The sequence below is a fragment of the Sciurus vulgaris genome (assembly GCF_902686455.1).
Source record: "Sciurus vulgaris genome assembly, chromosome: 2".
NCBI classification, from domain to species: Eukaryota; Metazoa; Chordata; class Mammalia; order Rodentia; family Sciuridae; genus Sciurus; species Sciurus vulgaris.
The window spans coordinates 158,636,314-158,663,519 of NC_136462.1; the positions used below are offsets into that span (position 1 = coordinate 158,636,314).

The 27,206-nt window shown below is 38.8% G+C and overlaps 1 protein-coding gene across 1 annotated transcript in view; it reads left to right on the plus strand.

Annotated features, from left to right (window-relative positions):
- The window catches only part of RALGAPA2 (Ral GTPase activating protein catalytic subunit alpha 2), a 309,855-nt gene that overhangs the window by 212,376 nt on the left and 70,273 nt on the right, over positions 1 to 27,206 (plus strand). The window contains 2 exon segments of the mRNA XM_079124240.1: positions 18,665 to 18,668; positions 18,671 to 18,791. Of these exon segments, the coding sequence (XP_078980366.1) occupies positions 18,665 to 18,668; positions 18,671 to 18,791 (125 nt within the window).

Consider the following 27,206-nt stretch of genomic DNA (forward strand, 5'->3'; position numbering starts at 1 on the left):
TCCAGGAGCAGAAACCCCTGGAGAATCAATAGCAGGGTAGGAAAAGTTCAACTATAATTGACCAGTCACTAGAGGCTTTGGTATGGACAAGTCAAGGAAGTGAGGGATACTCCCTCTAGTAACTCTACCAAATTCTCACAAAAAAGGCTAGATAGGGGGGGAAAATCCCTCATGACAGAAAGAAGGGAGAAGAATACTGTTTTCCAAAGCATTTTTTTTCTTCTTCTTAACAAAGCCTGCCCTCAAGAGAAACTTTTAACAGAGCCTGTCTGACCTGGATGAAAGGAAATACTCAACTCTAGCTCACACTAGACTTCCCGTCTCACCTAAGAGAGAGAGGTGGGGGTGGGGGGAGACAAAAAGCAAAAAACCGAGAAGCACTTGTCAAGGTCATGGCCAAAGGACACAGACTCACCAAAAGACTGAGACCTAATTCTAGATTATAGAATAGACCTCTTCTTCCACATCTTACCCCTGCATCAATAGAACTTTTGCATAATGCACATCAGAAAGAAATACACAGCCTAGATCTTATTAAGAAGAAATCTGTAGGGAAACTCAGAAATAACAGGGAAACAGAAGCAAGAACATTCAAAACAATTTTAGCTTCTGACACCTACATCTACAGCTATGGAAAACAGTAAGAATAGCCAGAGAAACATAAAATCTACTTAAGCCCAGTTTACTTCAGGTCCTCTTATTTCATGTCATCATATCTAGCTTTCACTAAAAAACTGTAAGGCGTACGAAAAGACAAAAAATACTTTGAAGAGAGAATAAGCATGAAAGCCAGATTCAGACTTGGCAGCGATTTTAGAATTATCAGACTTAAAATAATTATGATTAATATGCTAAGAGCACAAATGAAAAAAGTAAACAACACACAAGAAGAGGTGGCTAATGTAAGCAGAGATGGAAACTCTAAGAAATAATTAAAAGGAATGCTTCAAAATACTGTATAATAGGAATGAAGAATGGATTTATCAGGCTTAGCTGACATGGCTGAGGGAAGAAACTGAGTTTGAAGATGTATCAATAGAAAACTTAAAACTGAAATGCAAAGGGAAAAATCTTGAAAAACAAAATTGAAGACCTGTGGGATGTGGGACAATTGGGGAAAAAAAAAAAAAAAAAAAAAACAGTGTGACCTATACATACTGGGGATACAAGAAGGAGAAACTAAGAGAAAACCTGAAGAAATGTTTGACATTATAATGCCTGAGAAGTATTCAAAATTAAGAGCAGACACCAAACCATAGATCCAAAAAAATCAAGACCTCCAAGCAGGATAAATACCAAAATATCTATACCTGGGCATATCATTTATAAAGTGCAAAGAAGCCAAAGTAAAGAAAACAACTACAGAGGAGCAAAGGTAAGAATCACATAGGACTTCTCCTCAGAGACCATATAAACAAGGAAAGAGTAGAGTGATATATATATAAAGTATTAAAAGAAAAAAAACTACTAATCTAGAATTCTGTATCTAGTGGAATTATCCTTCAAAACTAAAAGAGACTTTCTCAGATAATCAAAATTGGAGGGAGTTTGTGTACAGTAGACCTACCTTGCAATTAATATTAAATTTACCAAAAAAAAGAAACATGGTTGCATAAAGAAAGGAAGATATTTAGAAAAGAAAGAAATGAAGCTAAATGAATCTTTTATTTTTCTTATTCTTAATTAGTCTGATAGATAACAGTGTGTTCCAAGGGCAAAATCTCTGAGGAAGACATGAGCTTTAAAAGTCTGCAGAAAGACATCTGCTATGGTCAATCATAGGAGCAAAGAAGATAACTGGAGGGGTTGAAGGTGGCGTATCAAGTCAGCAAGTATTCAGTGATTAGTTAGGATAAGTAATGAATGGCAGCAACGGTATAAGGATGGATAGTGAAGAATTGGGAATGGTAATTCCACTGCCTTTGAGTAGTGTAATGTTTTTTGAAAGTGGATGTGGGTTAATTATAAAAGTATTTTCAAACTTAGGACAACCTCCAAAAATAGTTTTAAAATAATAATTAATATTGATATGCTAAGAGAATAAAAATGGAATTGTATAAAAATACTCAGTTAATACCATAGAAGACAGAAAACAAGTGGAAGACAAAAAATTAAAATACCAAAACATATTATAGATTAATCTAACTATATCAGTAAGTTCTTTACCTATCAATGATTAAATACAGCAATTAAAAGACAGGGCTGAAGGTGTAGCTCAGTCTTAGAGCACATGTTTAGCATGAGCAAACCCTGAGTTCAATTTCCAGCATTCCTCACCTGCTCACCCAAAACAATCAGGGTAGATTACCAATTACCAAAAAAATTAAAAAGCCCAACTATGTTGTCTACCAGAAACACTCTTTAAATATAAAGTTATAGATTAAAACAGTAAAGGGATAAAGAAAGATTTACCATGCTAACACTAATCAAAGAAAGCTGGAGTAACTATTTTGATATAAGACAGAACTGACTTCAGGCAAGGAAAATTATTAGAGATAGAATATTACATAATTATTCAGGTGAATGGAGAGGCTCCCTAAGGAGGTGACAACTGAGTTGATGCCTAATGGAACAGGCACACCAGCCCTCCAGCAAGCGTTAAGCAGTGAAGACAGAGAGGGCAACATCTCTGAGGTAGACATGAGCTTCAAGAGTCTGAGGAAAGACGTCTGCTGTGGCCAAAGTCTGAGGAGCAAAGAAAAGAACTGAAGGAACCAAGGGTGGCAGGTTAGGACATATAGAGCCTCCTGAGCCATAGTGGAGTTTCAGCCCAAGTTTTGACCTTGGTGAGCTTAAGAAAGGCAGTAAGACTTCATCACGTCTTCTGTAAAACAAGAATAAAGTGTGACCTTATAAAGCCATCGTGAGAATTCCATGTTGTACATTGAGCATTAAGCTCAGAACATCAACCACAGCCATTAAATTTATCATCAAAAATCATATGTTCCTGGGCTTTTAAACCCCTTGTCTACAATTCATTTGTTATTTTGTCTTAATCTCCTAACTAACTCAAAAACAGATCAATTGTGTATATGGACCTTTTTAAGCGATCGTCCTACTTTATACATTCCACATTGTTCCCTGAGGGGATTTTCTCACCACTTGGAAATTTTCTGTATCTAGCCCAGGCTCTGAAAAAAATAGTTTAAATCTGTTTTCTCATGCCTTTCAGAAAACTAACACAGATTCATTGATTCACTTCCAGAGTAACTCCCTCCTCAGCACTGCCCATGTAGAGCTGTGTGTTCCTAGAGGACAGCACCCTGCCTCCCGCTTCCCATATTCTCCTCTGAGCCACAGAGCACATGAGAAGTGCTTAAATCTAACACATTTTACTTTTAATAAATTTTTTGGTTCATGGGTGTCATGAGCAGTGAGTAAGAGAAGAATCAAGTTTGGTTCCAACAAGTGGATTTTATTCATGCAATGCACACTCAACTTAACGTTCCTAATAATAGGAAGTCACAAATACATTGAAGATTCACTCCCGTATTCACCTAGAGTCCAATCCCCATGGACTTACTCAATGCAACATCTCCTAGCCAAGAAGTCAGTCAACAAGACTGAGGGGATTCTTCTTAGCCATAGCCTCTCTCAGCTCCTCAGATGTCTTTGGATGTCCTTGGGTGTCTGATAAGCCAGAGACTGGATGGCAGTCTTCGTCATGGGAGAGGTGGCCAGTCGTCTGGCTTTGGTGACAACAGTTGATCAGCAATCATTGATAGCGTGGACAGCAGCTGGGGCAGTCAAGAGACAGAGCGATGTGGAGTCCTGTCGTCATGGTGCTGCTGACAGTTTGCTCCAAAAGTCCAGGGGCTTAAGTAGTGATTTCCAGCCCAGTCATGCTCTGGTCTCCATTGATAAAGACCAGAACATGACTATGCTAGGAGCCACCACTCAAATCATAGATGAAGGTTCATACCGACATTGTTCAGGAGTGTCATCCTGCCACACAGCAAGTTTGTCACTAGGCGCCTTTTATGTTTTAGTTTTACAAGTCCAGGCAAATACCAAAAACAGCTTATTATTACTACACTACACACAACTATAGCAATTCCTGTTATTTCCTTGTCTCATTACAATGGATTCCTCAGTCTTTCTGGCAAATGATACAGCTAGTAATGTTTCCCCCAATAGGAAAATTATTGTCTTTCAGTACAATTTTTTAACAGCTTTATCTGTCACCCACTTTGATATCTCAGACATAAATACACAAGTTCAAACATGCTATTACAATTCATAATTCTGATGGGATTGTAAACTTCCCAGAAGGGAAACTATAGCATCTAGTCCTCAAATCATAGCTCTCAGAGATGAAGGGTCCCTTACAGATGCTGTGTTCCCACCTTACCCAGGAAGCCCCTGACAGAGTCCCACCCTGAGTCTGTGCACTCACATCCCTGAAGCAAAAGAACAACTCAAGGTCAGTGTAGTCCTCTTGATTACCCAGGGATCACTCCTTTCCCTTTTGACCTCTCATTTTGATGCTTCATTCTTTCTAATCTGCCACTTGATTCTTTCATTGTTTGTTATACTTTTTAATTGTTTTAGGTTTCCTTAGGTCAGAAATGAAGGAAGCCTTGTTTGTGGCTATGAAGTGCCCACCATTTTCTAAGTCTGAACACAGGATGCAGGTGTTGGACATGGTTTCCCTGGTGTGTGGAGCTGCTTTCCCATCTTACCCCAGTGCATTGTTGTTGGCAGCCACAAAGATGTGCTCTGCAGTATAAAGTTCCACAGGCCCGGTAGCAATGGAGTCTTGATGGATGGTCCTGATCTTTTGTAGATGAGGCAGTTCTCATTTGGAACAACTGGAGTTGAGCTTTTCTGGGTAATACCCTTGACCAGACATTTACAAGTGGTCTTGGCCTGCCCAACCCACTGGCAACTGTTTTCTTGCCCATTCTCCACTGTGTGTAAAAGCTCCTCACAGTTTCTTTCCTTATTAACCTCTTAATCTATTTTTCTAATTCACTGTTGCAATATTTCTTACATTTACATTAATCTGTTCTTAAAGATCATGATCATTATTGCAATTACTGTTAACCTCACAGACCCTTTCTATACATCCATCATTCTGTGACATGCACTGATATTTTCCTCCTAGCTTAAAAACATGTAGTCTTCCCTGCCTGGCTTGGCCATTTTGTTCTGTGGTCACATAATTTGTGAGGACCACCTAAACATTAAATCTGCAGCCTCCACAGTTCTCAACACCCACCCACACTTAACTCCTAGTGACTTACAAGTGTGCCTTCAACTCAGGCTTGCCTTTGAATAAGGGGTGGAAACTTACAGGTGCTTGGTGTTGCTTTCATTTGTATTTCCAGAGCATGAAGTGAGCAGATAGGGATGGACAAACATAGCTGCACAGTCATGGAAGTGGACTGATGATTGTTGCTAGACATTTGTCTGATCCCATGTCGGCTGTTCTTCAGCCTTTTTATTCATTTGTCAATGATAGTGATGCTTGGTGCATTTCAAAGATCTCTGTTGCAGAGCTTCCCATTCCTCTCAAACCCACAGTCTAGATGTGACCTTCCTCCCTTCTGTTAGTGGCCTACCTCTAACCTCCCAATTGCCTTAGGGAGTTTCTCAGGAGTTTCTTGCAGAAACTTTGCCCAGTTCTATCCACAGTCTTCCTTTATTTCGCGTCATGCTTTAGTGGTAACTGTAGGCAGGGCTTTCACATAATATCAGCTAGTATTCAGCTAAATGGCATGTGTTTTGGGGGGAACACTATCCGAGCAAAAATACTACCTTTTCATTTCTGTCGTGCACCCTTTGCCTGGAATGCACACCTCTTCTTACCACAAATCTTGACCAACAACTACTGGTCATGACGACCTGTGACACGAAGCCTTCCATTGCTTCCCTCAACTAGAACTCCCTGTGGCTTCAGAGTATTTTATCTGCTTCCACCCTAAAGCTTTTTTCTTTTTTCTTCCTTCTTGAATATAGTTCTTCCATATAATCTATTCAGAGATAAGAGCCTCAAACTTATTCATCTCTGTGTTCCCTCACACTCCCTAACAGAATTTTGACTAAAAGAAGCAAATAAATACTAAAAAGATGACTTGAAATTTCTGCCCATTTTTGACCCTGAAAGATTCAATGTAGTCTTTAGAATTTTCAGGCAAAATGTTATATGTCCTTTGCCACACCATTTTTCCACCAATATTATCTTCTGATATTTTAGAAAATATATTTATACAACATAGATAAAAATATAGCAAAATAAATATTCTCTTTTACCCAGAAGCATGCCTTACATCTCTCTTTAAAGTTTTCACTTTTTCTCAAAAATCGTATGATTTTCCACCTATCCTCTCATTAGGACAGTACTATTTGCAGTACACTTTTGGGAATTAATATGGCATTTGAACTTCTCAACTATACTGTGTGATCAGTAGAGAAAACCACACTGTTTCTGTGCTTCAGATAAATACATGACTATAATTTATCTAAGGGCATTTGTTTTGAGTGACCAAACCAAATCCATAAACTGAATTCCAGTGAACTAAATCCTGTTAAGAATATAGAAATGGCTCACATCGACTGACTGCTCCCTGCTGCCAGGATCCCCAGACCAACTGACTGCGCCCTATCACTGGGACCCCAGACCGACTGATTGCACCCAGCCTCCTGGATCCCACAACCACACCAAACACACCCGACCTCCAGGACCTCTGCCTGACCAACCACATCCCACCTCCAGGACCTCCTGCTGACCACGGCCACACCCTGAGCTGCAGCTCCCCATTTGCCCACATTTGGAAACCAGAGCGGCCATCTTGGGTAATCTGAAGCCATAGCTCCGATCTTTAGGTGGGACAAATCCCATCCTGAGACACCTGCTGGAGGCTTGAAGCTCATTGTTATATAGTGGGAAAAAGAAAACAAATGGAAGCTTGGAGAGAAGAAAGAAGTACAGACAAAAGGGAAGAAGCATAGATAAAAGGGTAAATGTGGTAGGTTTCAAGATGGCGGCCTAGAGGGTGGCTGCATTTCATGTTGCTCCAGGACTCAGGATTCAAAAGAGGAGATATTGAGACACTTGGGACCAACTCAAAGCAGCCGGGTGAGTCTCTCCCATTGGGGAGGCGTCCCGGATGGGACGGTAGTCCCGGAACGCAGGGAACTTTGTGAAGTAGCGCTGCCGGCGAGACGCCTCTCCCCCCGCTGGAGCAGTGAACTCGGACAACTGGGAGGGTCGCAAAGGAGGCCACTCAGCACAGCGCTGGGACTCAGAGCAACCACTGGGGCTCTGGTGGCTGCCCAGGGGAGGAGCAGCGAGGAGAGCTGTGTGGACTCAGAACACTGGGGCCTGCCCTGAGGAGGAGGAGGAGGAGCGTGGCCGCTTGGATTCGGAGTAGCTATACCAGAGCTACAGGCGGTTGCCAGAGGAGAAGCCGCAGCGAGCTGTTTGGACTCAGAGCGACGCTTCTGAACCCCGGGGCCTGCCCTGAGGACAAGGAGGAGGAGGAGCGCGGCCGCTTGGATTCGGAGTGGCTATACCAGAGCTACAGGCGGTTGCCAGAGGAGAAGCAGCGCGGCGAGCTGTTTGGACTCAGACCACTTCTGAACACCGGGGCCTGCCCAGAGGAGTAGGAGGAGGAGGAGGAGGAGCGCTGTGGGTCGTTTGGACTCGCAGTGACTGCATTAGAGCTCCAGGCGGCTGCTCAGAGGAGAAGGCGAGTGGTGAGTTGTTTGGACTGAAAGCGACCGCTCCTTAACACAGGGGGGCTGCCTGGAGGAGAAGCGCGGTGGGTCGCTCGGTCTTGAGTGGCCACACCACAGCTCCGGGCGGTTGCTCAGAGGACGCGTGCAGCGGGTCACATGGATTCAGAGCCACTCAGAGCAACCGCTCCTGAACACCTGGGGGGTTACCTGGAGGAGGAGGAGGAACGGGGAGGGTCATTTCGACTCGGAGTGATTGATTGCCCAGGGCTACGGGTGGTTGGTGGGAGGAGGCACGCAGTGAGTTGCTTGGACTCCTAGTGACCGCACCTGAGTACTGGGCGGCTGTCTGGAGGAAGAGGTGTGTGGCGGGTCTCTGGGACTCAGAGCGATTGTACGGGGCCCCAGGTGGCTGCTCAGAGGAGGGGCCGCATAGCCAGGCGATTAGGTGCACAGCAGGGTCCCAGGATCTAGGAGGCTTCTTGGTGGAAGAGCCCCACAGAGACACGCTTAGGGGCCCAGCGAAGGTTCCAGGACTGCGGGCAGATTCTCTGAGGAGGGGCAGCCTAAGGAGATTCATCTGCGAAGGGTGAGGCTCCCAGGCCCAGGAGGTGGGGCCAGGCCCCTGGGAACTTTGCAGAGGAAGGCAGCCCAGCCCAGGTGGTAGCTGTAAATTGAGGGAGTTCCCTAGAGTTCCCTCTAGGAGGGAACTGACCAACGAGACCTCCCAACCTGGTGAGTCTTCCCTGCCAGGTGAGGTTTCCCCACAAGGACGGTAAAACCAGAGACACAGGCCCAAACAGGCCTTGCCTCAGCCCACAGTCTAGTTCCCCTTTGGATGACCATTGGTCAACAAGTGGAGGCACCTCTGCCCACTAGCAGGGAATATACCCCACCTGAAGGCCACCACTCCTAGAGAGACAGCTTCCTTGTGGAGCACCGCATTATCAACTTCCTCCAAGACTTCAGCCTACTGAAGGCTAAGAGGGGATATATATAGAAATCTTCAGGGACATTGTAAGTCAATAGAGGAAACCTACAATATCTCAGCGGTCCACTGATACCTGAACAATATGAGAAAACAAGGAAAGAAAATGCTGCAAACAAATCTAGATGTTACATCAATAAGACCCAATGACAGCATGGCAGAAGAAATGACAGAAAAGGAGTTCAGAATGTACATAATTAAAATAATCAGGGAAGCAAATGATGAGATGAAAGAGCAAATGCAGGCATTGAATGATGAGATGAAAGAGCAAATGCAGGCATTGAATGATCGCACCAATCGACAGTTAAAAGAGCAAATACAGGAAGCAAAAGATCATTTCAATAAAGAGTTAGAGATAATGAAAAAAAATCAAACAGAAATCCTTGAGATGAAGGAAACAATAAACCAAATTAAGAACTCCATAGAAAGCATATCCAGTAGAATAGAACACCTGGAAGACAGAACCTCAGACATTGAAGACAAAATATTTAACCTTGAAAACAAAGTCGAACAAACAGAGAAGATGGTAAGAAATCATGAATAGAATCTACAAGAACTATGGGATATCATGAAAAGGCCAAATTTAAGAATTATTGGGATTGAGGAAGGCTTAGAGAAACAAGCCAAAGGAATGAACCATTTATTCAATGAAATACTATCAGAAAATTTCCCAAATCTGAAGAATGAAATGGAAAATCAAGTTCAAGAGGCTTATAGGACTCCAAATACACAAAATTACAATAGACCCACACCAAGGCACATTGTAATGAAAATACCTGACATACAAAATAAAGACAGAATTTTAAAGGCTGTGAGAGAAAAGAACCAAATTACATACAGGGGGAAACCTATACGGATATCAGCAGATTTTTCAATCCAGACCCTAAAAGCTAGAAGGGCCTGGAACAACATTTTTCAAGCCCTGAAAGAAAATGGATGCCAACCAAGAATCTTATACCCAGCAAAACTTACCTTCAAATTTGACGATGAAATAAAATCCTTCCATGATAAACAAAAGCTAAAGGAATTTACAAAAAGAAAGCCAGCATTACAGAACATTCTCAGCAAAATATTCCATGAGGAAGAGATGAAAAACAAAGAAGCAAATCAGCAAAGGGAGGAATTATCCTAAAGGAATTGTCAAATAAAGGAGGAACCAAGTTGTGTCAAACAAATAAATAAATAAAATTAAAAAAATGAACCAAATGACCGGGAAACCAAATCATATCTCAATAATAACCCTGAACATTAATGGCCTGAATTCATCAATCAAAAGACATAGACTGGCAGATTGGATTAAAAAGAAAGATCCAACAATATGTTGCCTACAAGAGACTCACCTCATAGAAAAAGATACCATAGACTAAAGGTGAAAGGATGGGGAAAAATATACCATGCACATGGACTCAGCAAAAAAGCTGGAGTATCCATCCTCATTTCAGACAATGTGGACTTCAAGCCAAAGTTAGTCAGAAGGGATAAAGAAGGTCATTTCATACTGCTTAAGGGAAGCATAAATCAGGAAGATATAACAATCATAAACATCTATGCCCCAAACAGTGGCTCATCCATGCATGTCAAACAAATCCTTCTCAATTTCAGAAACCAAATAGACCATAACACAATAATACTAGGTGATTTTACACACCTCTCCTCACCACTGGACAGAATCTTCCAGACAAAAATTGAACAAGAAACCATAGATCTCAATAACACAATCAATAATTTCGACTTAACAGACATTTATAGAATATACCATCCAACCAAGAGTGAATACACTTCTTCTCAGCAGCACATGGATCCTTCTCTAAAATAGACCATATATTATGCCACAAAGCTAAGGTAGCAAATACAAGAAGATAGAGACACTAGCATGTATTCTATCAGATCATAATGGATTGAAGTTAGAAATAAATGAAAGAGTAAAACACAGAAAACTATTCCAACATCTGGAGATCTAAACTAATATGCTATTATATGATGAATGGATAACAGAATATATTAGGAAGGAAATTAAAAATTCTTAGAGGTAAATGAGCCACAAAGAAACATCATCTATCAAAATCTCTGGGACACTATGAAAGCAGTACTTAGAGGGAAATTATTTCATGGAGCGCATTTAATAAAAGAAGTAAAACTCAACAAATAAACGACCTAACACCTATAGCTCAAAGCCCTAGAAAAAGAAGAACAGACCAGCACCAAAAGTAGTAGAAGACAGGAAATAGTTTAAACCTCACAGCTGAAATCAATGAAATGAAACAAAAGAAACAATACAAAAAATTGACAAAATAAATAGTTGGTTCTTCGAAAAATAAACAAAATTGATAAACCTTTAGCCACCACTACAAAGACGAGAGAACAACCCAAATCACTAAAATTCAGAATGAACAAGGAAATATCACAACAGACAGGATTGAAATACAAAACATAATTAGAAGCTATTTTGAAATCTATTACTCAACAAAATAGAAAATTTCGAAGACATCAACAGATTTCTAGAGACATATGAATTGCCTTAAACTGAACGAGGAAGACATAACACAATTTAAATAGACCAATTTCAAGTACTGAAATAGAAGAAGTCATCAAAAGCCTACCAACAAAGAAAAATCCGGGACCAGATGAGTTCTCAGCCGAGTTCTTACAAAACCTTTAAAGAAGAGCTCATTCCAATACTCCTCAAAGTATTCCATAAAATAGAAGAGGAGGGAACCCTCGCAAACTCATTCTATGAAGCCAATATCACACTGATACCTAACCAGACAGAGACACATTGAGGAAAGAAAATTTCAGACCAATATCCTTAATGAACATCGGACGTAAAAATTCTCAACAAAATTTTAGCAAATCGCATACCAAAACATATTAAAAAGATAGTGCACCATGATCAAGTGGGTTTCACCCCCAGGGATGCAAGGTTGGTTCAACCATCAGGAAATCAATAAATGTCATTCACCATATCAATAGACTTAAGTCAAGAATCACACGATTATTTCAATAGATGCAGAAAAAAGCATTTGATAAAATACAGCACCCCTTCATGCTTAAAACACTAGAAAGAATAGGGATAATGGGAACATTCCTTAACATTGTAAAGGCCATTTATGCTAAGCCCATGGCTAATATCATTTAAATGGTGAAAAACTGAAAGCATTCCCCCTAAAAACTGGATACAGGCAGGGATGCCCTCTTTACACCACTTCTATTTAACATCGTTCTTGAGACTCTAGCCAGAGCAATTAGACAAACAAGAAATTTAAAGGGATACGAATTGGAAAAGAAGAACTCAAACTATCCCCTGTTCACTGATGACATGCTTATAATATTTAGAAGAACCTGTAAATTCCACCAGAAACTCTTAGAACTCATAGTGAATTTAGTAAAGTAGCAGGTTACGAGATCAATGCTCATAATCCAATGCATTTTTATACATAAGTGATGAATCTTCAGAAGAGAAATTAGGAAACTGTCCCATTCACAATAGCCTCGAAAAAAATAAACTACTTGGGAATCAATCTCACAAAAGAGGTGAAAGAACCTCTACAATGAGAACTATAGAACACTAAAGAAAGAAATTAACGAACACCTTAGAAGATGGAAAGATCTTCCATGTTCTTGGATAGGAAGAATTAATATTGTCAAAATGGCCATACTACCTAAAGTGCTATACAAATTCAATGCAATTCCAATTAAAATTCCAATGACGTACCTTACAGAAATAGAGCAAGCAATTATGAAATTTCATCTGCGAAGAATAAGAAACCCAGAATAGCTAAAGCAATCCTTAGCAGGAAGAGTGATACAGGGGGTATTGCAATACCAGCTCTTCAACTCTACTACAAAGCAATAGTAACAAAAAAGGCATGGTATTGGTACCAAAATAGAAAGGTAGATCAATGGTACAGAATAGAGGACCCGGACACAAACCCAACTAAATATAATTTTCTCAAGAATATAGAAATGTTCATTTCATACCTGTATGCAAATGCTTGTTAGTAAGGGCTGTTCATATATATGTGGTCTCTGTGCCCATACAGTGCTCATATCACAGGCATATTTGTGAGGTCAGGGAGAAAATAAACCTTTTTTTATCTTATCACCCACCTTTTCCATAATAATCAGTGCAATGAAACTGCGGCATAAAAATCATGTATCTAATATCTGCACTTTTTTTCAAGGGGATGAGTAACTGATTAAGCTGGTTAAGTCAAGCTATTACTCATCCTTTGCCATTTATTAGCTTTCAACACAGACTGTATCTCAGTGGCAGTATTCTGATTCTGGAAGCTGGAATTTATCTAAAAGGAATTTGAACTGAGCTCAATTGTTCATTGCCCTTCTTTGAAACATCAAGATGTCTCAATTGAATCCGTGAATGATTAATTCCTGTATGTCAAATGGATATGTCTAAAGATTCTTCTTTTTCCCTGCTCCAACATCTGGACACATCCTTGTGCTGGCATACTGGACAATCTTGCAACATGAACATCACCATCATCACTTCTCTAAAAAATTTCTAAAATGCTTTCTTAGGAAGTAATCATGCGTGGATTCTCTTCTAAAGTAATCTTGCTTTCTAAAGAGAAGTCTAAATGGAAAGTATATCAACCACTCTTGACATTCATCAACTAAACTGAATCTGTGCTGTAACAAATGCCCAGGTCAACTGTGTGTACATTTAAAATCTGAAAAGTTCAAGTCAGGAACAGAGTGAAAAACTTAATCATTAATTGAGAGTTATGTGGAAGTGTATCTTTGAAATAAATTAATTTTGCAAAGACTATGGTCACTCACTCACAGAAGCATTCTGGACAATTCCCAGGAAAGAGTTTCTCCTGGAGCCCTTTCAAGGTTCCTGTGACTAAGTGTATTAATCAGGGTTCTCTAGAGGAACAGAATCAACAGGAAGTATGATTATAAAAAAGAGACTTATCATATTGGCTTACATGACCAGAAGCTGGATAATCCACAGTGATCGTTTGTAGTCTGGAGAACTGGAAGACCCAGTAGCTGTGCAGTCTAAGAGGTGAAAGCCCCAGAGCAAGAGGGATCAACAGTGGTACCTTAGTCCAAGACCAAGGCTTCTGGAAACTCCCTGGAAAATCACTAGCAGGGTTCACTTTGGAAGAATGAAGAAGTGAGAGCCTGGTATCCTCAGATGATCAAAGCATCAATCAAGAACTGGTTCAAGAACAGTTAAGCTTGCATCTGCATCTGCTTTCTTGTTCTTCCAACTTTTATCCTTCGAAGCCACCATTCTATTGAGTGATACTACCCACACTTAGGGAGGGTCTCCAGTTCACTATCCCACATTCCAATCTTTCCTAGACACACCCTCATTGACACACCCAGAAGCCTCTTAATCATCTACATCTATTAATCCAATCAAGTTGACAATTCAGAATAACCATTACACTAAGCTAACATTTTAGGGTGGATGGAATGAACAGGTTTCAACTAGAGAGAGCCACACATTGGCAAGAGACAGGTACAGATCTCTGAAGCAGTGATTCTTAGTGTGTGGATCAGCATCAGCACAGATGCAAATTGTTGGAAATGCTGATTCTTGGGTCCACTCCAGACCTACTGAATTAGAAACTCTGGGAGTAGAACCTATCAATCTGCATTATAAAAAGCCATCTAGGTGATTCTGATACATAACTCAAGTTTGAGGTTAAGTCTTGCTACTCAAAATATAATCCACGAGCCAGCAGTATCAGCATCACCTGAAAGCATGTTAGAAATACACAATTTTGTGATCTATGCCAGATCTGAATATGCACTGTAACAAGATGCTCAGGTTATCTGTACACACAATAAAAATTGAGAAGTTCTACTAGGCAGGGCAACTTTCTTTGTAAGTACAATATACGGCCAAGAGGAGAACCTGGGTGTGAAAGTGTCAGAGTTTGAACCCAAGTCTGATAAGAAGAAATCAATTTGGGCTATGCTTTTTAGATTTGTGCTTCCCCTCAGAAATGTGCTTTCTTGTGGGCTGGGGATATAGCTCAGTTGGTAGAGTGCTGTCCTCGAAAGCACAAGGCCCTGGGTTCAATCCCCAGCACAGGAAAAAAAAAAAAAAATGTGCTTTCTTTAGTCCAGTAATATAATAGGGGCTCCACACACATCTCCTAACTAGCAGCTGGTAAGGAAATTTAGTTTGTCAACAGTCATGGAAGTCTCATGAATCCCCAGGCTTTGGTCATCAACTTTGAGTCATTCAGAAACTTAAGGTGGTTGTAAATACACTTGCTCAACAGGGATGAAAAGCTGTGCTCAGGTTCTGATCAGGACTACTACATGTAGTCTTTCATTAAATTTACCACTGAGCATAGGATCGGGAGGTGGTATGATTTTCCCACGTTTCTTCTAGGAGCTTTCATATTTCAGTCTCTAATCTGTCTCAATTTTTGTGTGTATTATGAGGTAGAGATCAAGGTTCACTTTTTCAAATGGCTGCTCAGCTGTTCCAATGTCTTTATTAAAACAAACTTTCCTTTTCCTATCAAATTGATGAGCTTCCTTTACTGCCAATCAGTTACCATGTATGTGTGGCTCTATCCTTGGACTCTGTGTTCTGTTCCTTCTATGTATATGTCTATTCTCATGCCACTATTTTGATATCTTAATTATTGTAGCTTGACAGCATGCCTTGAAGTCAAGTAATATAAGTCATCATTGTCTCAGCTAATTTATGTCTTTCATTTTCATATTGAATTTAGAATCACCTGATCCCTACCTATAAAAAGTTTACCAGAAATTTAATTGTGTTTACATTGAATCTGTAGATCCATTTTATAATAATTTGGAACAATGTTGAAACTTATAGTCCATGAAGATTGTACATCTTTGCATTTATTTAGGTTATCTTAAATTTACCTCAGCACAGTTTGGTAGTTTTCAGTATCAATGTCTTGCACATCTTTTGTCAAATTTATCTTAAAATTTTGATGCTATTATAAGCAGCATTTTTAATGGTATTTTTGAGTTGTTACTAACATTCTGAAATATAACAACGTGATATAAATATAATAATGATATTATATGTAAATATAATAAACTGCTTCGGGGACTCTATTGTATCGTGTGACTTAACTCATTCACTGATTAGTTCTAGTTAAATTTCTCTGGATTTTTCATGTATATAATCATGTTATCTATGAATAAAAATAATTTTACTTCATTTTCATCTTTATGTTTCTTTCTTTTTTTCTTTCTCTTATTTTTCCTAATTGCAATGATCAGAACCTTAAAAATGTTGAATAGAAGAGGTGAGCATAAACATTCTTGCCTTTTTAGATCCTGGGTAGAAAACATTCAATATTTCACTGTTAATTATGATGCCATTTTTTTTCCTCTTTTAGATTTCATTAAATTGAAGTAGTTCCCTTATCTTTCCAGTTTTCTGGAAGTTGTTGTTCTGTTGTGCTTTTCTAAACTCATGAATGAGATTGAATTTATCTAGTGCTTATTCTGCATCTATTAAGAAAGTCTTCTAGTTTTCTTCTTTATTCTGTTAATGGGGTATATTGCATTGATGAATTGACTTATGAATGTTTAACCAAGTTTGTGTTCCTGTAGACAATTCCACTCGATCAAGATGTATTATTTTGTTATATTATTGGATTTAATTTGCTAAAAATTAGTAAAGGACATCCGTTTTTTGTTGATATTAGTTCATAGTTTTCCAATTCTGTTAGCTCCTTATAGGCGAAAACAGTCTTGTGTTTCCTGTTGTATCCCAGGCCTACCCTACAATGGCAACCACAGAAAAGACTAATAAGTAATTAATAAGCAGTTACTGGGAGATGTTAAAAGACCTAGGCCAAAGACTTGTATTTATTAAATTATGTAAAATATTAGTAAAATTCAGTCATTCAGGAGGTATATGTATTCCAGCCACATGCCAGGTACAGAGCTACTCACTAGGGGTTGGTCTCCTCCATCTCAAAGCCACTCCTTCTCAGTCTTCTTTTCTCATGTCTTCAACCTCTGACATCGTAGGGCCACAGGACATAGTCCTTGGAGCTTTTCTCATGCTCTTTGGGAATATCATCTGCTCTTGTAGCTGGAAACACCATCTGCAGATGAACAATTCTTAGGTTATATCTCCAATTTAAGCCTCTCCCCTGCCTTACTGCCTCTTCAGCACATCACCACTGGATACATAATAGGCATCTCTAATTGAGTATATCTAAAACTGAACTCATGACCCTTCCTCATAACAAAAATCATGGCATCATCCTTGACACCTCTCTTTCCCTCCCACCTCATCACCCATTCTCCACAGATCCTATCAATTCTACCTTCAGAACACATATCCAAAAAGCCATCTGCTCCTACCACCACTCTGATCCAAGCCATTATCATCTCTTGCTGGATTATTCAATAGTTCTCCAACTGGTCTCCATAATTTCCCTTTGCAGTTTTCCCAACACAGTGGTAAGAACAGTACTTTAAAAATGTAGGTTAGATCATTTACCCTATTTCCCTAAAGCCTTCTAGAAGCCTTCTGTTTTGGAGTAGAAATTGAAAATCCTTCAAATTTCAAACAAGGTCCTCTTACTACCTGCCTGACTTTTGTCTCTTCCTGGTCTTCCTTCCACTTACTTGGCTCTAGTCACTGTGACTTCCTTGCTGTTGCTTAAACATTCAATTCCACTCCCATCGCCTCAGGCCTGTTTATTTGCTGTCCCTCTGCCTGGAATGTTTGTCTATCAAATGAAATCTGAAAGACTCCTACCTGTGATTCCTTCTGCCACTTCCTTTAGACTTTTACTAAAATATCATCTTCTCTTAAAACCCTCCCTGCCTATTTGACCTAATTGGAGATACCACACCTCAAAAAAAGTTTGATTGATCTCTTCTGTTTTATTTTCACCTTAACACTTTTACTACCTAACACATCAGGCATTTTATGTATTTATAATGTTTGTTATCTGAAATCTACAATAACCTGTAAACTCAGTGAAATCAGGGATTTTTGTATTATTTACTGCTGTGTCCTCAGTGAATGAAATGGTGTCCATCACATAATAATTATTTTGTGAATAGATGAGCAAGCAAGTTAAATAGTAAATTAATATGAATTACAAAGCAGAATCAGTTCCTGATCTCATGGAGCTAACCATATCCCTATTAGTGAATAAAACTCTAATGAAGTAGGGTAGAGAAAAGAAAGAAATCCAAAAAAGACAGGCATGAAAACTTTGCAGGTTGCCTACCTGGTGGAAATGGGTTCAGCAAAGGAAAACCATGTCTCTGTTGAAGAAGTAGAAGGAAATGAGGCCATGCAGTCTGTTGGAAGCAAAGAGAAAAGCTCAAAAAGAACAAGAACTCTAAGTAGGACCATGTAGTTGTTGACTGTGGTGGTGATGGTGATCATCTCTTTTAAGACTCAACAGGCACCAGGTGCAGGGTCACACACCTATAATTCCAGCAGCTCAGGAGGCTAAGGCAGGAGGATGACGAGTTCAAAGCCAGCCTCAGCAAAAGCATGGTGCTAAGCAACTCAGTGAGACCCTGTCTCTAAATAAAATACAAAATGGGACTGGGGATGTGGCTCAGTGGTCGCGTGCCCCTGAGTTCCAATCCCTGGTACCAAACAAACAAACAAACAAAAAACCCAGTCAACACCCATAATAGGAACGTTGCCAGTCCAAAACTGGTATCTGTGTACCACATAATCTACATGATGTAAGCCCTTAGAAAGAATAGTGGCATTTCTATAAATGACAGCATACACACACATTAAAAGAAAAAACAAAAAGTGATAATTTCTCATTAACAAGAAGCTTTTCTCAAGAGTTCCTAGAGCAGTCCTGCTTTTCCTGAGTTGAAAGCCCTCTCTACACATGTCCTGTTGAAGGTCAGCACTTGCCCTGAGGATGACTGCCTATGTGTTCATTCCAAGTTATAAATATCAGTTCTCTATTCTCACATAGCTTTTATTGGTTTTTGAAAAATAAGCATTTTTCTATTTCTGATCAACAGGTTCCATTTTCGGTCCTCTGTTCGATGGAGCCATAGTGAGTGGGAAGCTGCTGCCAAGCCTTATATGTGCCACGTGCATCAACGCCAGCAGGGCTGTGAAGTGCCTCATCCCACTCTACCAGAGCTTGTATCTTTTTGCTCTAAATATGTAACTTACTATTACTCCCAGAAGCGAGATTCCAGATAGTTTTTCATGAAAGGTAAGTATTAAAACTGAATTGAAAATAGAAGTGAGAATTTTTTCATTCTATGTTGAAAATAATGTAGTATGATTTTCACACTGTTTGTTAATTTATATTAAGTGTAATTTCTGCTACATTGGACCTAGGAAGATTTTATTTTCATGGATTTACTCACATCGATTTGTGTGTGAGAAGCTATGGCTATCATGAGATGCCCATGGCTCTGTCGGTATTTTTCTCCAAGTTCAGTCTCTTCCTTTATCTGCCCTGTGTGTTGCAGTCTGTTTATAAAGAGGAATGCTAAGCAAAATATAATGGTCTCATTCAGAGGACCTCCCCAAAGCAAGTAAAATGTCTCTAATAAATTAAAGAATGTGGCATGTGCCACCTGAGAAATGCAAATAGAGTTCTGGAAGGTCACAGGAAGAGAAATTGCATCTAGTTGGAAGGAGAAGGAAAGGTGTCCCAAATGGAGTTGCATTTGGACTCACCAGTAAGAATGGCCAGAAATTCTTTTGTGATTTTCCCAAATCACTAATATTTCTTCCTCTAATTCCTGATTTTGTCTCTAAAAATGGAAGAATTTTTACTTCTCTAATTTTTCTCTCAAACATTACCTGGTGTGCCGTAGTTCTTAAATCCAAGCATAATCTTTAATTAAAAGAACGATGCGAATGACTTCATAAAATCGTTGCAAAAAGCATCTGACTTCCTAGAAATATTTGTTTCTAATTGGTATTGACAATGATTAAAAACGCATTGTGCTTGACCTTTCTCCATAAACTTCTCCCAACCTAATTGTAAATGATGTGTTGCTAGTAGATGGAGGGAGGTAAGAAATATCAAGTCCGAATAGATACAGTTCATGAAAAATACCTTTCATTAAAATCCTGGTCACTTTATTGTCTGACATTCTGCCTTAGATTAAAAAAAAAATACATATGCCATGTGGCAACTTAGAATTATCATAGAAATTAGTAGTAGAAAAGAGCTATTAGGTCCCATCTGGTCCCTCCCCCGGGGCCAGGGCAGCATTATTCCCTCTAGCACACTCTCTGGTGCTTTGTCCACGATGGTGGTGGTGGTTTGGAGATGGCATTCTCTGCAATGATTTCCACAGCACTCCAGACTTAATCTTATGACTGGTGTGGATTCGGCCTTCAGCATGGAGTTTTTCTTTCACGTTTTGTTAAAAAGAGCTTCTTGACAGATATGAGAAAGCCCTATTCAGCAATTAACTTGTCAGTTTGCATATCAACTAGGATGAACTGGACACCCATCAGTCAAGTATGTTAGGCCAAGGTAACCCAAAAAACACACACACAAAAAAATCATTTGCAAACCAGAAAATACAGTTTTATTTAAGTCCACTGTGGTTTTTTGCCACATCACCTTCCCTACTTCCAAACTTCTTATTTTAAAATACGTGCCTTGTTATTTTGTCAAAAACTGCTCTTTCAAATAAAAGTTAATTTTGCACCATTGAATTAATCAAGTTTAGGGAAAAAAATATTTTAAGTTCAAAGGAGCCTGGTGTGGTGGTACACACATGTGATCCCAGAAACTCAGGAGGCTGAGGCAGGAGGATCACAAGTTTGAGGCTAGCCTTAGCAATTTGGTGAGTCCCTAAGCAACTTAGTAAAATCCTAACTCAAAATAAAAATAAAAAGAGCTGGGGATGTACTCAGTGACAAAGCATCTCTGAGTTCAATCCACAGAACCTATATATATATATATATATATTTTTTTTTTTTTTTTTTTTTTTTTCCCCAAAGGATGTTATTTAGTATCACTTCAAAAACTTTCCAATTGATCATATTGACAGTTATGATGCCGGCTAGGGCTACTTATGCTAATGTGAGTTAGGAAATTCTGTACTCTAAAATAACTCATAAAGCAGTAAACTTGACATCTCAGAGGACAGCTTTGTACAGAAATTAGGAAAGAAATAGTAAAAAGAAAAAAAGATCATTATAAAATATTGATCAATATAACTATAAATAATAAATAGTAAAATAAATTTATATTTATAAATATAATGATCAATATAAAATATTGACCAATCTAAAAATTAATCAATATAAGAATATTGATTATTATTTATTTATACTTATAATAAAAATGTTGAGCATTTTTTGCCTTATGCTTTGAGAGAGAAAGTATAAGACAAAAAGTATTTTATACTTTGATGCTTTACTATTTAAAACAATAAATCAATTGTTACATAATTTTCTTTGGAGATGTAGTCACGTAGGGAAAACTTTGCAATCGCTTAACTATTCTTCTATCTGCAGAAGGGCTAATATTAAGATGAGAAATGAGGACTACAAGAGGAGAAAATGAGGAAAATATTTTTAAAACTAAGAGAAAAAGGGAGTTTTTTGGTTTGTTCACTTTTTTGTTGTTTTCTATTTTATTTCTTTAAAAAATATACTGACTTTTAAAACTATATATGTGTCTGCCTAGGCTATCAATAATTAACTGTTTCCTTAATGTTTTGTTGAAACATCCAGGTTCACACATGATTTGGCAAAAATTTAAACCTGCTTGATTATGTCATAGATGATGTCTGGATTTTGCTGCTTCATTGACACAAGTCTTAGATTTGAATTTTGAAAAACACTGAATAATCTTAACAAATCCTAATTATGGGTGTCTAATTACATTTATTCATTTATCAAACAAACATTTCCTATGGTGTCTCTGCCAAGTCCAGAGATGGGAGCCAGGGCTATAGTGGGGAACAAGGGGGACCAGGTTCTTGCCTGCATACTTCATAGAGAAAACAAACTAAGAAATGCATAAGCTAATTGGGAAAAGTTCCAAAAAGAAATGAGAGAGCATTGTGGTAAATGAGGCTCAGGTTAAGGAGCAGTCCTCTGAGGAGAGAGCATTTGGGCAAACATTGGAGGATGAGAGAGAAACAGTCCAAGATCTTGGGCAACATTCTAGGCAGAAGGCACCAAGGACTCAGTGCTCTGGAGTGGTAAACTTGTATTTTGTAGGGATTTTCTGTGTTCTCAAGTCCATCAGGGTGCCTGTGACAAACCCAAGAGCCAGCTCTGGTAGAGATGGTATTCTGGATGACCCAGAGGGAAACCTCCCTGACTGTCCCCACATGACGCAGGGGTAAAGGTAGAGAAAGAGTATAACGATCACTTGCACTGCCCCTAAGCCTATGTAGGCCCCATAAGGACTGAGGAGATCAGCAGTACCTTGGACTCACTTAGATCCAGGACCAGCCACATAACCTGTAGGCCCCAGTACAGAATGAGAATGGGGTGCTCTGTTTCAAAAAGCAGGAAGAAATGCCTTTAAAGGTGTTAAAATGTAAAGTTTTTCCATTCTTTTCTAGTCCCCCTGACTTCTCATGGTAGTTTTATTTCACTAATGTCCACTCTGTGTAAAGGACTTACAATTTTTAATTGTTAGCATTAATTTTTTTAATTCTTCTTTGTATTGTGCAATGCCATTTAATGTACAAATCTAAAAGCTTTTAATATGGAAGTGCTAAAATTATGCAATTCCATTTTATAGCTCATCTGTGCATATATATTTTATTCTTATAGGAAGAATGCAAACATTGCATAAAACTAACCTAACCTGTATATGTTTCACTTTTATAACATATATTTGTTACCCATTCTCTCTACCTAATTAGTTTATTCCTCACTAAGGATGATTGACAGGAAGAGAGACTCTTATGGTTTAGATATTAGGTATTCCCCAAAAGCTCATGTATGAGACAATGCAAGAATATTCAGAGGTGAAATGATTGGGGTTATGAGAACCCAGTCAGTGAATTAATTCCCCTAGTAGGAGATTAACTGAGTGGCCATCTGAAGCAGGTAGGATATGGCTGGAGTGAAGGTAGGTCACTGGGTGTCTGCCTTGGGTATATATTTTGTATCTGGTGAGTGGAGTCTCCCTCTCTGCTTCTTGATATGATTCCTGAGCTGTTTTCCTCCATCACACTCTGCTACCATAATATTCAGCCTCACCTCCAGCCCTGAGAATGGAGCTAACTGTTTTGGGACTAAGACCTCTAATTTCCTCCTTTGATTGTTCTGTGTCCAGGTCTTTTAGTTACAGCAACAAAAGAGTTGACTAAAAGAGACCTTTGGTCCCCTTGTAATCCTCATTCTTTCTGTGTCATCATTTCAAAGTAAGTAATTGGCTACTACAGGGAAATAGCCCAACTAAGAAAGGATTCCAGGTCCTTTGTTGTTCATGTTTCCCAATGTTTTTCACTGTTGCTTGCTTTCTGCATTCAAAGCCAGTTCTGGCTTGGCAGAGAATGCGACCTCTCAAGGCAGTCAGCTTCTATGAAAACAATAATAGAGGAAATACATTTTCCATGTGCAGCCATGCAGGCCACAAACCACAGACCCACCTGTAACCTGTTCTGAAACTCAAGGAACTCTGTTCCCAGGTATGTAGAATTGACCCCCTTCCTAAAGCCTGGCAGGAAGTCCTTGGCAACACTGTATTGACATATGAACTAAGACCCATTAAGATAGAAAGCCCCAGGGTTATGGATTTAGCTCAGTGGCAGAGCGCTTGCCTAGCACACACAAGGCCCTGAGTTCCATCCTTGACAATGAAAAAAATTAAAGACAGGAAGCAGCTCGTGTACTCTGCCATAGAAAAAATAATTCATTTAAGAGACCAGAAATGTGAGGAAGATTGCCATTACCTCTTCCCTTGAGATAGTAGGTACATTGGTGAGTGCTAACAAAGAGGGAAAAATTTTATTAGCAATATAGGCCACTTTATGTGGAAGTCCTATATCCCCATTTAATACCTAACTTTTAGATTACAACTGTTAAGTAGAACTGCTCATTTTATGTCAGAGTCACTCATTTCCTAGGTATGAGAATGACTGTTCAATGAACAAAGGACATGTTCAGACATTCTATAAATCCCTTAAAGGGGGAACATTTTCTTTTTTAGTATTAAGCATGCATATCCAGACAAATGAAGAAAAGAGCCAATGGAATTACTTTGGAGCAGTTATTCTTACATCCCTGTTCCCTCCCCAGTGAATGATTGGTATTTAACTGCCTTAAAATATGGTCAACTGGGATTCATTTTTGTGTAAGATTTAGCTAGAAGTAGAAATGCATTGCCCACTGATTTTATTCAGTAAGTTTCAAGAAAACACAACATTTCTGATTAAGCTGAGGATTAGGGCATTGCTGGAACAAATTTGCCTATTTCTGGAATTTTAAGCAGTAAATTAGCTTAGAATCAATATCAAAGAAGTTCTTGTTTGGGGTTCTCTTGGCTAACTGATCAAACAGTTGGAACTGTCGATGAGGTACATAGAAAACTGAAAAATATCATTGTCTTAAATGAACAAAAAAAAAAAAAAAATATGAACACAGTAGGATTGGCTGTGTTTGGAAAGCACCCTCAGTAACATTTCAGCCTAGCCCCTTTGTCCCTCCTGGCTTTTCCTGTAACCTTCTCAGTGGACTAAATCAAATCTGTCAAGTGGAGCCTTCGTCCTGTGACCACTGCCCTTCTGAGTGATGAGGGCCAACTCACCTACCATCTGCTTTTTCTATCCCTCATGGGCAATCAGAGGGCCTGTTCCTATGCCTAGAGTGTTATAAATGGGAAGCTTGCCACATGTTATGTTTACAGTTCCCAAGCCAACTTAAGATTCAAAATCAAACCATGGTCAGCTGATAGAAGTTTCCAAAACCATTTGAGCCAGGACTTTCATTCTCCTTGTCAGATAACTTGTTTCGGGGAAAAGCTTGCCACACAATATGCAGTGTGCCCATTAGGAGGAGTTCACCCTGAATCAAACAGATGGTGGCTTTTTAAAATAAACGTCCACTTCAATAGAACAATAGTCTCAATGGCATTCACCATCTCTACTTTCTGGAACTATCAGCATTTGATGGAGAAAACTGGGCTGCCTATGAAAAAGTAATTTTGTTCTTCATTCTGTCACAAGTGAGATTTATTTTCATTTTTCAGTTAACAGATATACTTGATAATACCCGAGCTGCTCTCTTCTCACACCATGATGTCAACAGTTTTTTTTTTTTTTTTTTGCTAAATTCTGCTCCTAGTTTACACATCTTCAAAATGACCCTGTTCCTTAAAGCTGTAATGACCCTGTTTCTTTTTCTCCAATGGGATTTTCCTGGGAAGATCTATAATTTCTTCTGTTCATTTCCATACACTTCAGAGTGGAAGTCAAACTGTACCATGTGTTGTATTTTGCCATACAGAACCATTTATGCATTTGTCAACATTTAAAATGTCTCTGCCATATACCAGGCACTATGTTCACCACACACACACACAAAAAAAAAAATAGAATTATAAATAAGATATCCCAAATAAGGGGATAACAGTTGCTCACAAATAAGCTTTGAAAGAGCATTACATTTGAAATGTCAGAAACTTCCATATGGCAGAGTATAGGATTATATACATGCACAAGCCTCACACACATGGAAGAGGGAGTGATGAAAGCATTTGTAGGGGCCAGGGAAGGAGCTCTGAGAGAGACAGCAGGGTCCTGATCTATGCCAGTGCCAGGGAAATGGATTGGATACCTATGCGGGAGGTGGACTGATGCATTGCGGTACCTGCTAGATTTGCAGGGGTATAGAGAATGATAAGGGAAAAGAATAATAGAACTCTTTGGAGCATTTAAAGACCATATTTGAAAGGATAAGATGGAGACAGAGGCGAAGGAAAAGGAGAAGAATGGTTTCACAGAAAAGCAGAAAGAGATAAAGGGTTACTTTCAGCAGATTGGCCAAGTAAGACATATCCTATTGGTGAGTCTTACACGTGATTGGGTCTAGCCGTCTCAAGTCTTCACTTGGAAAATTGAGTATAAGAGGAATTTCTGCAAGGGAATAGCAGTACCAAAAACAAAGAAATCACTCCAGGATGGGATTGAAGTACCTATGAATGGAAAATACACAGGAGAGAGACTGGATTTTAGAGCAGTTGCTAGAATGGAGCCAGACCCTGAATGAAAGAGATGGACAGTGATTTTTTTTAATCCAAATTTCTAAACAGGCCCAAATCAAGATATGGTTGAAATGGGGATTTCTACTACTTGATACTAACTCCAAGGCACATTCTACTAAAAGCAACAAACATTAAATGAGCTCTCAGCTGGCAAGCAGTTTCATTGTATCAAAGACAGGAAGCAAACAAGGAAAACTGCTATTTTACATTTTTTAGCAATTTGAAATAAGGATTTTGTAACTTTTGGGTGTTACAGAAAGTAATAAGTTTATATGAGTACTTGAGTTTGTATAAAAATGGGAGAAAAATGCAAGTAGAACCAGACACTTGCGAAGTACAATGCAAAATACAATTGATAGGAAGAAATGGCATATTCCCGTGGGTAGGTTGAGACTGTAAAAGGAAATGAGGAATGAGAGATTTTTAACAATGGAATATTTTAAATTTTAAAATTAAAATATTTCTCTGAGATAGAAAATGGGTAAGCATGAAAGAACAGCCAACATAACTGCCATAAGAAGGTGATCCTGATTAATTCATATTTAAAATCTATACACTAAATTAAAAAAGGAGTTCCTGGCCCTGATCTTAGCCAGTCAGTACTGTTAACCAGTATTCTCATGATTCTCCATCTTCTAGAACTGAATATCCTCTTCAAATGGAAAAGGAGAGGAAATTGTCTTAGTGAATGAGGTAAAATACAAACCACTGAGAAAACACTAATGGGGAAAAGTATTCATATAATTCATATATTCAGGTTTTTTTTTTGGTTTTTTTTTTTTTTTTTTTTTTTTTTTTCAGTACAAGGGATCAAACTCAGGGCCTTGTGCACACTAAACAAGTACTCTACTGCAGCTACCACCCCAACCCAATAAGGGGCAGTGGGGAGAGAGAGAGAGAGAGAGAGAGAGGAGGAGGAGAAGGAAGAAGAAGAAGAAAAGAAAAGAAAGAAAACAGTATTTTCAAAAAAGGTCCTGATTCAGGATCACCCATATCTGATTGTAGAACAGATAAATAGCAATGATCTAGAACCTTAAAGACTAATTTCTTTTCCTTTAGAAGTAATGTAGAATAATGAATACACTCAAAATCAGTAACAGAGAAATATTTTTCTCATTTTTAAGTATTGTTGAAAAGGACGAATTTTGGAATGTTACATGGATTTCTTATAAAATTGTTAGACTACATTACTAATTAGTTCATGACCTTTCAGAAAAGAATGTGCTCACAAAGACTAAGGTATCTCAAACATACTTTACAGAGCTTAGGGGAAGCATATAAGTGCAAATTTTTAATTTTCATAAAGCGTAAGATTAAGTGTCAAGACCATCTGGCAGATGTGAGAGAAAACTATG